The sequence below is a fragment of the Alternaria novae-zelandiae genome, assembly GCF_023758075.1.
Source record: "Alternaria novae-zelandiae strain BMP 2774 chromosome Unknown scaffold_20, whole genome shotgun sequence".
NCBI classification, from domain to species: domain Eukaryota; kingdom Fungi; phylum Ascomycota; class Dothideomycetes; order Pleosporales; family Pleosporaceae; genus Alternaria; species Alternaria novae-zelandiae.
The window spans coordinates 530,346-543,941 of record NW_026056980.1 but is presented as its reverse complement, the minus strand read 5'-3'; the positions used below and the strand labels follow the sequence as shown (position 1 = coordinate 543,941).

General features: G+C 53.7%; 4 protein-coding genes across 4 annotated transcripts; 2 read left to right on the top strand and 2 right to left on the bottom strand.

The window, feature by feature from the left end:
- Window positions 1–519: 519 nt before the first annotated feature.
- On the bottom strand, window positions 520–4,023 carry J4E88_008716 (uncharacterized protein; the record flags this gene model as incomplete). The annotated part of the gene is made up of 5 exons (XM_049402325.1): window positions 520–842; window positions 932–1,199; window positions 2,069–3,221; window positions 3,271–3,954; window positions 4,007–4,023. The coding sequence occupies 5 exons, from the start codon at window positions 4,021–4,023 to the stop codon at window positions 520–522; spliced, it is 2,445 nt and encodes an 814-aa protein (XP_049251996.1).
- Window positions 4,024–4,749: 726 nt separating this feature from the next.
- GNPDA1 (Glucosamine-6-phosphate isomerase 1) lies at window positions 4,750–6,208 on the bottom strand (the record flags this gene model as incomplete). The annotated part of the gene is made up of 6 exons (XM_049402324.1): window positions 4,750–5,046; window positions 5,096–5,269; window positions 5,316–5,687; window positions 5,776–5,924; window positions 5,979–6,040; window positions 6,204–6,208. 6 exons carry the CDS (start codon window positions 6,206–6,208, stop codon window positions 4,750–4,752), a joined length of 1,059 nt encoding a protein of 352 aa, XP_049251995.1.
- A 1,117-nt stretch (window positions 6,209–7,325) lies between these two features.
- Window positions 7,326–9,013, top strand: J4E88_008714 (uncharacterized protein; the record flags this gene model as incomplete). Its single annotated transcript, XM_049402323.1, has 4 exons — window positions 7,326–7,820; window positions 7,879–7,962; window positions 8,027–8,649; window positions 8,704–9,013. 4 exons carry the CDS (start codon window positions 7,326–7,328, stop codon window positions 9,011–9,013), a joined length of 1,512 nt encoding a protein of 503 aa, XP_049251994.1.
- A 1,671-nt stretch (window positions 9,014–10,684) lies between these two features.
- J4E88_008713 (uncharacterized protein) lies at window positions 10,685–12,446 on the top strand (the record flags this gene model as incomplete). Its single annotated transcript, XM_049402322.1, has 3 exons — window positions 10,685–11,379; window positions 11,428–11,542; window positions 11,592–12,446. 3 exons carry the CDS (start codon window positions 10,685–10,687, stop codon window positions 12,444–12,446), a joined length of 1,665 nt encoding a protein of 554 aa, XP_049251993.1.
- Window positions 12,447–13,596: the final 1,150 nt, after the last annotated feature.

The window sequence follows — 13,596 nt, the reverse complement described above, 5'->3', positions numbered from 1 at the left end:
GGTGGGCGGGGAGATGTGTATGTTAGTATCGTTAATTCGTGTTTTACTAGATGAGGTATTAGCAACGCAGTATGTTCTTCCTGACTCCATTCTCGCACGCAACATGCGCAAACCCGTTGATAACCCACTCCTACACCCCTCAGACAAGACTCCGTGCATATACAATTGGCATTACAATACGTAATTGTAAAATAAAGGTAGGTACTCCCATTCTCTTTGGAACCCGGATAAAAAAAAAGACCAACGCCTGTAACACAAACTCGTTAAGAAAAGAGGTTGATGCTACCCAAAAGGGACTCGCTCGAGCGGATATTCAGTCGTGTAAGCATCGTCTTCGTGCGATCGTCTCTTCCGTACCCTCGGACCCAAGCTTGCTCTTTGCTTCCATCAGATCAAAGCCGTAGCGTGTCTGTCCCTCGCATCCATAGCATAACCACTGCTCCCCATGTGCCTGACAATCTCAGTCCAAAATGTCCATCTCCTCTTATTCCCTCTCTCTCCCCCAACTACTACTCCTTTCTAGCAGCACTTCCCGCCCATACCCGCGTTTCCGTCACCTTGCCCACTGACATCGACCTTGGGGGCGGCCGTCTGATCCGTCCTGGCGGTATCGATAAGGCGCTTCTTGATGTCACCGGCGAGGCTGTAAAACGCCTGGTCGACGTTGATGTTGCTCTTGGCCGAGACCTCGAGGAAGGGGATGCCGAGTTCGTCGGCGAGGGCCTGGCCCTGTTCTGTGGAGACGGCGCGCTTCTCTTCCCAGTCGCACTTGTTGCCGATGAGGATCTTGTTGACGCCTTCCGTGGCGTGTTGCTCGACGTTGGAGAACCATGTGCGGATGTCTGGGTGGTGTTAGTGTTTTGTTTGTTGAGACCTTCCGGCCTGTTAAGCTGGGATGATAGAAGGTGTGTGGGTGGGCGGCGGGACGTACTGTTGAAGCTCCTTTCATCCGTGACGTCGTAAACTAGCAGGATACCCATGGCACCTCTGTAGTACGCCGTGGTAATGGTCCGGAAGCGCTCTTGGCCAGCGGTATCCCATATCTGCAGCTTCACGCGCTTGCCGTCGAGCTCGATGGTGCGGATCTTGAAGTCAATGCCGATGGTGGTGATGAACGAGGGCGTGAACGAGTCTTCGCTGAAGCGCAGCAGGCAGCACGATTTGCCTACGCCCGAGTCGCCTATGAGGAGTAGTTTGATCTACGCGGGGGAGAGTGTTAGTGTGGGTCTGTGTATAGGCGGTGGAGGGGCGTTCAGGGTCCAGCATGTATGCGGAAGCTGGGCAGGCGCATGTCAGAAAGAGGCATAGGGCGAAGCTTACGAGAAAGTCATAATTCCTGGAGCCAGCCATCTTGATCTAGAGTCGTGGGATGCGTTATCGAGCGGAGGTGGTTGCGGAGTTGGCGCCCGCCGGTTTGGGGTGTGCGGTGGAGCTGGCGGTGGTTGCGTGGTTGCGGAAGAATGGCGGTGGTAGACTCGAGCCTGATGATAGAGAGTATACGCGGGAACAGGCGGGCTTGGGGTGAATGTTGCTGTGTGGTTAACAGCAGGCAGCGAAGTAAACGGCGTGGGAGCGAGTTCACAGGTGCTGGCCAACGTTGGACGTTAGCGCCAATAGTCCGCACGGGCTTCACCACCTCCGTCACTGCAGCTGTCGTCTGCGAGTGACGAGCGGCGGCTGGCTTGGTGGCAACTGCGCATCTGCCTTGACTCGGCTGTCACTACCGGCATCACGAACCAGCACACGAGACACGGTCATGTGCTGGCGTTGAAGAGCCTCATTTCCAGGTTTTGTTTTGCGCCTCGGTACATACCCACACGATACTTGTTGAGCTAGTCTTGGATAGTAGACATCTGATCTGTCATGTCCCGCTTACAACTACTGAGAACACGGTTCTATAATTACAAGCTTCTTCGTATATATGTATTGATGTGGGTATGTACGCTGATCATAAATGCGCTGTGACTGGATCATCCCAGTTGCAAAGACGCCCTCAAGTAAACCATTTTGAGTACGCCCACCTAATGCGCTCAACTACTTTTTGCTGTCGCTGCAACCCACTCCTCACGTCAACAAGCTCATCTATCTCTACCAGGAAGTCGTGGAAGATGCGTCGGGGTAGTATGCCACTCGCAGCCTGTCGCAAGAGATGCACTTCGCATAGCAGGAGACCGTGATCCTTGTAGGAAATTTCGCCGTCTTCTGTGGGTGTTGCGCTGGTAAGGATGCGATCGATGTTGCGCAGGATGAGCAGCATGCGACCTTGCCTCGCCCACATCTGCACGCCTTTGCGGCTGCTGAAGACGCCTCGGAGGTATCGGTAGACGCCGATACTCACGAGAACACCAGGCGTCAGACCGATGAAGCCAAAGAGCAACTCCTGGCTCTTGAGAATGCTGTCAATACCGCTCATCGCGACTTCCACGTCAACCTTGGTTTTCTGCACCTGGATGAGCAGCGCGCTAGCTAGGTTACCGACTATCGCGCCCTTGACCGGACTTTGGATGTCCTTCTCGTAGGATCTCAAGACCGTAGTCAGATCGCCTTCGCGGACCTTCGCCCTGATATCGGCAATCTGAGTCTCGTTCAAGGCGGGGCCTTCAGGGTTCTTAATCGCAAAGTCAATGACCATGCGCTCAAGGCTTGCGCGGTCAGACTCCAGGCTACGTTTGCTCATGATGGAAACCTCGCTATCTTCATTGTGGCGGATGGTACCAATGATCCTTATTGCAGGCTCCACGACCCAATTTGTCCAGAAGTCGATTACTGTCTGTCCTAGTTCGCGTACCCAGGCCAGAATCTCTTCTTTCCGGTTGACAAATATACGCAGGATAGTGGTCGAGGATACGAGGAGCATGGTGGCAGGTAGCCAATACCGGATGAGGATAGATGGACGTCCGTTCTCCTTGACCACAGCGTTGAAGTCTGCGGTGTAGGCAGGCAACGCTTCCTGGAGCAGGTACTGAAGTCGTTCTGCTACATCCGCTGGCTTGAGTGTGGTTGCCGTTCGTTCTCCGGTGGGTTCGTGCAGCGAGTAGAGTTGATCATCTTGCGTGATGCCAGCAACAGAATCGTCAAACTTATTGACGGATATCTCTGCAGCGTTCACGCTTTGGATGACGGCGTCCATCAGGGCGATGTTCTTGGCCATGACGCTCTTCCATCTATGTCCGCTTTGTGCGCCGAGCAGTGGGGGAGACTGGGTGCCATCGTCGTGTACACTGGGATGGTCAGCAGTCGCTCACGCTTCGCGGATGTTTGGCAACATACCTCTCATTACCCAGCCCTTCGCCTAGAAGCACACCGAGCGCGTTCGCATTGATGAGCCGTATCTTCCTCAACGCTGCGCGCTTTCTTCTGCCTTCGTTCCTGACCAGCGCCAACGGGCTCACGACCCTTCGCTGGATGTTGGCAATGCTGCGCTCTTGCACCGCATCCTTGACAAGGCCGTAAAACTGGCTCCACCCATCAGCCAATTGGCCACCCCTCGACCGCACGTCGCGATATATCTCCTGCGACCATTTCCACACCCGAACCGGCGATGTTTGTATCGAGTATAGTCCAGCGAATCGGTAGGTGGAGAGGATGTCATCCCAGTACCACAGGTCGTCTTCCAATGGTATGGTCTGCTCCAGTATCGTATTCAGGACCTGTCCGTAGACCTGTGTCGTGGCCTTGCTGACTAGCAGCCATTCCAGTTCATGTTCGTAGCTCGCATCCTCGTAGGTGCTGGCGATGTTGGCACGTTGCAGCGTCTCGGATATGCGTGCGATGGAGACAAGGCTGTGTTTGGATGACGCGGTCGTAGAGAGGGACTTGATGAGGTACTGCAGGTGCGCGATTCGTGTCGTCTTGGTGGGGTCGTGGGCTTCCTCGGCGGTGATGGAGAAGCTGCCTTGTCGTGTCGCCGACAGCTGCAGCCGGTCGAGCTGGCTGTCAATCCGACGCACTTGGCTGACACAGTATTAGCTATACCCGGCTGTATCAATTGAATACGCCAACTTACTCAACCACGAAAGACATGGCTACCGGCGCGTGGGCTTTCACATGGAGGATGCGGCGGGATTATTTTGGTACGAGGGGATCTGGAGATCTGAACCGGGATGACGCGCCCCCACCCGCCGCCAATGACGTTCTAGGCCTGCCATCAATCCATCACAGCCAGTTGCACGCACTTTCCGTTTCTTGTCACATGTTTCCTTCTCTTCAACACACAGAGACGAGCCAGCCACGAAATGCGATGTTTGTACGTGACATGCTCCGACGTCTACCACACGGTCAACCTAAGTAAATCTACTCATCCGAACACACGAACACATAAACGCCTTCTAAGGGATCAAACTAATGCATCTGGACTTGAAGACTAAATTTGTATTTGAGTATATTCAACACGCCATTCCCTTATCCGATGCCCAGCACTCATTCTAATGGTGCTGCCGCCTACCCCGACCAAGTCCGCACAACACTGAAATCATCATCGCCGCAGATTTCTCTATGACGTCGCAGCAATTCTTCTATACTAACAAACAACTATAGCCAGACTATTGAGCGGCTGCAACCAGACCTGGCTGCTGGACGCTTCCGACGACCGTGCCACAATGCACTCGCAGCAACACCATCTCGAACAGGAAACTCGTCTCCGACCCAAGAACCAGTCTAGCGGTCTCCCCTAAAAGCAAACAAATTCACAAAAAAACGGCGTCCATCCAATTTCCACAGCCTGTCGGGTTCGAAACAGTGGTAGAGGTGCTAGCTAGCGACGCGAGCGCTCATTCGGACCGAGGGCTGATCAGCGACATCGTCCAAATCCGATTCCATGGAACGCAATTGCAAAGCGCTTGCCTCGTCGTCGGAGAGGCGGGCGCTCATTGGCTCCAGGACGGGACTTGCTGAACGGGAGAGATCAACTTGCGGCACAGTCAATCTGATACCGTTTGGCTGGTCAGGGGCTAGCAGGGTCCCCTCGTCCACAAGCGAGTCGCGCTTTCTGGGGAGCTTCTGGCGCATGCCTAGTTCGGAGCCTACGCGCTCGATGCTCTTGAAGTACTGAGAGTGTTAGTTGACGACTAGAAGAGAAGGGTGTTGATGGGCTTACCTTGACGGTCTTGACTTGCAGCTCCAGTGTGGCGTCTTCGTCGACGACGATCATCGGGTGCGGGTGCATCTGGAGACTGGACAGCGTCCACATGTGGTTCACGCCGCCTTCGATGCACCGCTGAAGAGCTAGGGCCTTGTGTGCGCCTGTGATGATGATCACGACTTCGCGCGCCTGAGGAACGTTAGACTCTGTTGATGGACATGTTGGTGTGACTTACATCAAGAACAGTCTGCACGCCCACGGTCAATGCCATCTTCGGCACCTGATCGAGGTTGTTTCCGAAGAACCTTGAGTTGGCCAGAATGGTATCGTATGCAAGAGTCTTCACGCGGGTCCGAGACTTGAGGCTGGAACCAGGCTCGTTGAAGGCAATGTGTCCATCTGGCCCGATGCCGCCGAGGAACAGCTCGATGCCACCAGCACGTTGGATCTTCTCTTCGTAGTCATGGCATTCGACTTCCAGGTCAGGTGCGTTCCCGTTGAGGATATTGATGTTCTCGGGTTTCACGTCGACATGGGAGAAGAAGTGCTTATACATAAAGCTGTGGTAGCTCTCGGGGTGATCACGCGGGATGCCGACATACTCGTCCTGATTGGGTCAGTATCACTCTATATCACGCTGCTGTGAGACATTGGACGCAAGGGTGCGGCGCCATATGCAGGGCGGTAGTTCGTACCATATTAAACGTGACCACATTGCGGAAGGAGACTTGGCCCGCTTTGTGGCGCTGTACAAGATGCTCGTAGATCAGGACAGGGCTGCTCCCAGTAGGCAGACCTAAGACAAAGGGTCTTTCTGGCGTTGGGGCAAAGGTGTTGATGCGCTCTATGCTGCGGCGTTAGTCGATATTAAGACACAACGAAGGAGCGAGGAATGCACCAATGACATAGTCGGCGATGTATTGGGACGCAGCCCTCGGATCGTCTCGAATGATTAGCCGCCTACAAGCGGTAAGCCGGGTGTCAGAAAACAAAGGTGTGCATGCTCATACATGATGTATGTATTGTTTGTGCCACTTGCAAGGAGTGTGTACGGAGTGAGGGGTCCAAGGTCATTCCTACAGAGGGATGAGGGCGATTTCTATGAGGACTTCAACGGCTTCACGTCATTCTGGGGCAAGGTAGGATCGTGAGCTCGATCACCATCCAACGTCTCTTCACCGAAATGACAACGGCCAAACTTTCCGCATCTGAACACGTTCTCTGCAGCGCTCTCTGTATCGGTCCGCATGGTCGCTGTGCGTCATGCAATGGACGGTGGAGGGTGAACGTAGTGGTACAACGCGCCTATCTGCACCACCTTGGGCCGTGGACCCCAGTTCACTGCCATGTGCAATGTTACAGGAGCATGGCGGGGCGTGGTCATCACCGTCGCGTGTGATAGCAGTGGGAACTGAGCCGGGCGTGGGCCGCAAACTAGCCGTCACGGGCAGCCAGCAACGAACATCACGATAGCAGGCGTCACTGATAAGGCCTTGGTGCTGATGGAGTCGCAAAAGGACAATGTTACATTTCTGACTCGGGTGGTGGCGGGCGGAGAGCGTTGCACTTGTGGCTCTAGTGGGCGTCTTCTAGCTCGCGCAGCCCACTCAGCCCAGGACCGGGGGCTCAACCAACAATGTGGTCGCAGGCGCATGCAGATCCATGCATCGTCGATAAGCAGGCCTGCAACGCCCCGCTTTGACCTTCGATGGCTGTCCCGAGAACCACTGACGGCCACAGTCCGGGCACCTGTAGCCGGCGCTCAAGGCTGCTGACGGCGTTGTACATACGGCTGGCGCTGCGGAACACGGATGCTTGTTGCCCTTTGTGCAGTGTCAGCCTGCGCCAGCGAATCCTTGACCGACGGCTGTCACCTTTGTGTGGGCTTGCAGTCGTTTATCTCTTTGTGGAGGCCAGGCTGTGTCGCGTGCTGTGTCCGCCTCGCTACCCCGATGCAGGTTGGCTGGGGAGATTTGGTCGTGAATGGACCGTGTGAGGACCCTAGCTGACGGTCTGCTTAAAACTGACTGCCCCTCGCCTTCACCTTCGTATCCAAACCCTCGTTTAATTATAGTCTGCTGCTACCGTCGTGTGGTCTGAGCGCGAGCATCTAGTATCTTTATTGTAGCCTGTCTGCTCTCACCTTCTGCACCAACGACGACGTGCACATATCCGTCTGTCGCGAAGTTCAACTCCGAATCGCGCGCTAATCGCCGGCACAACACCCACACTCACGGGCATCAACATGGCGACCACCGAGGAAAAACAGCCTCCGCACGCGGTCAACTCTCCAGAGCATTCATTGACTGACACCAACTCAAATGAGCTCCCTGCCTCGTGGAAATACAGACGCTTCACCGTTCTCGGTTTCAAGCTGCCATGGTTCGCGTCACCACCCGTCCAGCTCGTCATTGTCTCCTTCGTCTGCTTCATGTGCCCGGGCATGTTCAATGCTCTGAACGGCATGGGTGGTGGCGGTCAACTTGACCCGACTGCCAACAACCGGGCCAACACGGCTTTGTACTCGACCTTTGCTGTGGTCGGCTTCTTTGCCGGCACCTTTACCAACAAGCTTGGCATTCGCACTGCTCTGTCTTTTGGAGGCGTCGGATACTCCATCTACGTTGCCTCGTACCTGTGTTATAACCACACTCAGAACTTGGGCTTCACCACCTTTGCCGGTGCACTCCTCGGTGTATGCGCGGGTCTGCTATGGTGTGCGCAGGGCGCCATCATGATGGTAAGTTTTGACTGCACGAAGTGCATGTGAGACATATACTGACTTGGTACCTCTGCAGTCGTACCCGCCAGAGGATTCCAAGGGTCGCTACATTTCGTGGTTCTGGATGATCTTCAATCTTGGCGCTGTTATCGGCAGTTTGGTATGTTTACTTTACTTTGAGACCCTGAGAAGTCTAGTTGAGAACTACACGCTAACTCTACCAGATTCCGCTGGGTCAGAACATCAACACCAAGACTGCCGGCACAGTCAATGACGGCACCTACGTCGGCTTCCTTGTTCTCACGATCCTCGGCGCTGCCCTCTCATGGACCCTTGTCGACGCGAAGGACGTCATTCGCGATGATGGATCCAAAGTCATCGTCATGAAGCACCCGTCGTGGAAGTCAGAAATCGTTGGTCTCTACCAAACCTTCTTCACCGACCCGTACATCATCCTTCTTTTCCCCATGTTCCTGGCATCCAACTGGTTCTACACCTACCACTTCACCGAGATCAACGCTGCGTACTTCAACGTCCGTACTCGAGCGCTCAACGGCGTGGTCTACTACATCATGCAGATCGTTGGTGCCTATGTCTTTGGATACGCGCTCGACATCAAGGGCGTCCGCCGTACCACTCGTGCTAAGGCTGCGTGGGGTGTGCTTTTCGCGACCATTATGATCATCTGGGGCTTTGGATACATGTTCCAGAAGACCTACGACCGCGCCTGGGCAGAGGACGAGACAAACGAGAAGAAAGACTGGTCTGACGCAGGTTACGCCGGCCCCTTTGTCCTCTACATGTTCTACGGATTCTCCGATGCTGCCTGGCAAACATCAGTCTACTGGTAAGTTCCAAACAAGCTCCAACATGTCTAGGTCGTAATGCTAACAAACGCCAGGTTCATGGGTGCTCTGACCAACAACAGCCGCAAGCTCGCCAACTTTGCTGGTTTCTACAAGGGTATCCAGTCGGCTGGAGGTGCCATCACATGGCGTTTGGACGACACCAAGATTCCCTTCATGACCATGTTTGCTAGCAACTGGGGACTGCTCGCAGGCAGTCTAGTCGTTGCTCTTCCGGTCATTCTCTGGAAGGTTGAGGACACCGTTGCGATCGAGAAGGACATTGCTTTCACCGACGAGACAGTGGCGGAAGTCGCCCCCAAGGCGGTTGTTCATTCAACGCCTGGTGACGCCGAGAAGGTCTAGTCAGGTCTTTGCACGGTTTTTCATGATCGGGACTTCATGGGTAATGACGGTGTTCTTCAGCGGTACTTGTTAGTTTATGATACCTGGGCCCGAGTTGCATGGCGGGAATAGGGTCGTTTCGTGATAGTGCTACGAACAGCAATTCCCGATGTTCCTAACGAATGAACATCTACTTTCATTATTCACATGCTCAAAGTTGATTGCTGGTGCAAGGGTATGCAGTGTGGATGTGGCACAGTCACAGCGTGGACGGCGTGGGCGGCGTGGTACACAACAGCCGTTTCATCTCGCTGACATCCAACGAAAACCAACAAAGTACCGAGCGTCTGTTACCGAAGAATTTGGAGGACCAGTGGAATGCGCAGGACAAGGTCAGCGAACTACGCCCCAACACGACCTGACACGTATGCGCCGCAAGAACCCAATCCTCCTCCGAGACAATCATTTGCCCTACACATCCCCTATCGTATCAAAACTATCACGGGACTAACTCTACCGACAGCTGATAGCCCCTTCCAGACTACCAAGCCTTACGATGCATCTGTCACCGAGCCGGACCGAGGTTGCCACTGCCCAGGACGCCTGATAATAGACCTGCTAGACCGCGACCCACGCCCTCTCCGGATACGATGTTTCAACGGGGCCTCACGAGTTCTCAAATCCACCCTCGCGGGATCGACATGCCGAGGAGAGCCACGAGGTAAGTGACGGTTACAACGGAGTCGTGCAGCAGGGGCGCTAGGTAGGTAGGTATGTGGTGTCATCTATTCCCGTGATGCTCGAGCAGCTATCATGCAGGAAGCCTAAGTGCGCTGAGTAAGCGCTATGTAGACTATCTTTAATGTTGAACTCTCCATTGGGGTTGAAAATATTCAGAGACTCAACGGCCGCGAAGTTGCTAGTCAGATCTGATCGAGCCTTGGCACTAGACAGCGGGAGGCACGTGCTCTCCGCTCGTCATGCATCAAACGCCGTCTGGTCTTACTGGCTGCTCCGTTTGGAGCCCACGTGAAGCTCTGCGATGATCGCCACCGGCGCATAAAGCCTGCAATATGGTTGAATCATACCGCGGCTAAGTCGTCCACCGAAGTCCCATCGTAAACGCTTACGGCAGGATTCGCGTCCCAATGCGCTAGTGGACGTCGCCGCCCAGCAGATGTAACCGTACCGTAGCAATGGCCGCTCGTCAAACTTCTACGAGACCCCACCAACCCTCGACATGCCAGCAACGCCATGTTTCCGCATATCCATCCAGCGTGCCTGGCGCCAGCGACACGCTGTTGACTGCCGCCCACCGCCAATACATCAGGCCTTTGCGGCTTCCTTCCCTGTTTCCCTTTCCCCTTTGGCCCCCGCGATCGCCCATACGTGCTTGCCTGCCGTGCCCCAGCAGCAGGCCTCGCATACCAGTCCCCGGAGCAATACCTAACTACGTTCGCTAGTGGATACAACCTCTTTGATGTTCTGACAAGCCATACAACTATGCTTAAGAGCCTTTTGCGACATCGGTTCACTAATGCTCCCGGCCCGCGTCTAGTCTCCGTTCACTACGACATTTTCAGACTTTGAACACTCTCGCTGGACATTTGCAATTTAATAGAGCGTCTACAAACAACATTCGTTCGCAAGTCATACCATCGTCACCGTCTGCCGGACTCCCCGTGCCCCTCCATGCCACCTCTTCGACTCAAGCGCAAGAGCGGCCGCGTCACCCTCGTTCCAGAGTCAAACAACTCTCGTGACTTGCATCAAGCGTCAATCGAAAACAACAATCGTTGCTGGTACAAACAATTCATGCTTGATTTCTGGGAAGGGCTTCTCGCAGCTCTCGACAGAATCACCATGCTACCGTCGCTTCTGCACTCTGTGCTCCCGTCATCAACTTCACGGCGACGTGTACGGGATGGACTCAGGACTTACGACCGCACAATGGACGACCTACTTCGCGAGATTCAACGCCTGTTAGAGGCACCACTCGCAACTGCCAAGATGCTGGACATGTCTACGAGGCTGCAGGCGCAGTTCGCCCCCAAGTTGCAGTCGAGCGATATCTGTATGCTGCCCTCATACAACCACAAGCTTCCCTCCGGATTCGAAAAGGGGACATATTTGGCTCTCGATGTCGGCGGCTCAACGTTCCGGATTGCACTGGTGGAGCTGAATGGTAGGCAACCTGATGCCAAGAACATGCGCATCGTTGTCATGAAGAGCTACAAGATCGACGAGAAGGTCAGGCAAAGAAGAGGCAACGACTTCTTTGAGTGGATGGCCGAGAAGATTCAGGATGCGCTTGCAGATCCTCTTCTGCAAAATTCCACCGACACGAGGAGCTTTCCTATGGGTCTGGCATGGTCATTTCCTGTTGAGTATGTTACCGCAACGTATGTGGTATTGCATTGACTGACTGTTTCCAGGCAAACATCTAGTCGAAGCGCAAATCTACTAGCCATGGGAAAAGGGTTCCTTGCGACAGAGGGTGTTCTTGGTCAAGATTTGAGCGAGTTGATCATGGCACCATGCAGAAAGAGGGTAAGACTCCGTCATCAACCCAGTATTTGCAATCACTAACGCCTTCAAGGGTCTGCCCGTACACATGGACTCCATCATCAACGACTCATCAGCAACCCTACTATCACGTGCCTACGAAGACCCTTCGACGCGTTTTGCCGTAATCTTAGGGACTGGGTTTAACATATCTGTGCACCTGCCCATCTCATCACTTGCGACTACCAAGTACAAGGGCTACCCACAGCAATGGCTAGATGAGGCTACTCACGTGCTCGTCAACACCGAGTGTAGCATGTTCGGCAAAGGTGTCTTCCCAACAACAAGATGGGACGACCAGCTAAACGACGCGCACATGCGACCCGACTTCCAACCTTTCGAGCACATGATCAGTGGTCGATATATCGGAGAGATCGTTCGATTGATCCTAGTAGAGGCCGTTCAAAAAGCCGGACTGTTCAGCGGAGAAATCCCCGATCAACTGGCTGAGACCTACACCCTCGACACTGGCACCATCGCCGCCATGGAGATGGACGACTCCAAAAATTTGAGCGGCGCCACCGCCCTCTTCCAGTCTAAACACCCTCTCAGCAAGCCACCCACCTACAACGACATCCAATTCGTCCGCCAGGTCTCGCAACTCGTTTCGCATCGCGCAGCCGCTTTCCTCGCAACGGGTATTCATGCATTATGGACGCTTAGAACGGAGTCTGAGGGCTTGACTCCTGCATCCGCTGGTCGGATGAGCATTGGTTGCAACGGCTCTGTCATTGAAAAGTATCCCTGTTTCAGAGAGCTGTGCCAGTCGCACCTTCACGAGTTGACTGCTGCATCTGGGGCGGAACCAAATTCAGTTTCGTTGGAGATTGCGGTTGAGTCGGCTATCTACGGTGCAGCTGTTTCTGTCTGCTGTCTCGAAGGACAGTGAACATAACGCGAAAGCATTTTGACTTCATACCCTTCTAGCAACATCATTGTACATACATTCTCAAGATCTTCTTTCCTTCTCTTCTTCCAATCTAGAAACACTTTACAGCCCAGCATGGAGACGTTTACGAAGAGCATACGGGGAGCTTCATTACACGGTTCCCTTTTGGCGTATTTGGGTTCTATGGCATCGCATGCTTTCGAGCTTGCGCACGACCTAATGAAACATGTTCTAATCTACATTCTTCTCATCTTCATGCTAGACACGTGATGCAACCTTCTTCCCAAGAACAGACGGAAGAGCATACGAGCAACAACGCGTTCAACCACCAAATCCAGACAACACCACAAACCGGCACCCGTCCTTCTAGAACACCCAAATACGATAATCGTACGTAATTCACCTCCACCCCTATCTTCCCACCAAACGCAAGCCCACTCCTACCTAGGTACCTTACCCACAACGCACCGCCGCGCCTCCTACCCACCTTCCAATACCGCGTCTCCAACCCCTGTCAAGCAAAAACGGGGCAAACCAAAACCAGACCAAACCCAACTCGGTACCGAGTCTCCGCCAACCGAAGAAAACCGAAAAAAGGATTCTAGAGCGTATAACGTAGATAGGAGGATGTGGATGTAGGGGTACTGTACATAGTGGGAATCTAAGGTAATGAGAATGAGATACGATAAGCCACGTGGTGGGTACTCGTTACTGCGAAAATCTGCAAACTGTGAAATTGCGCAATAGTTCAGAAGGATGCTGGACCCACTTCCCGAGGTTGCTAGTTGTTACCCTTTTACGGGCGTAGTAGGAAGAGAGGGTTTGGTAGCATGCGCTATCGAACCAACTTTGTAATTGTAAGCCGAATGCTACATCGTGATAAACGCCATCTATCTATCACACAACATCCCGCCTCTCACGGAAGTCTCGGGATTGTATCTTCGGCATTTCTCACGGTACATGTTCGGCCGGTCGGAAGACGCATTTCTTCCGCTGATAACGATGGTAGTGGTAGTAAAGTTGGTAATGGGGATTGGCATATGCAATGTAATGCTACTGTTACACTCCTCCACTCCTCCACACCCCTCACCCCAATCCTACTCCAATCCTTACCCCAACATCAACGCCAACGTCAACGTCAATGTCAATG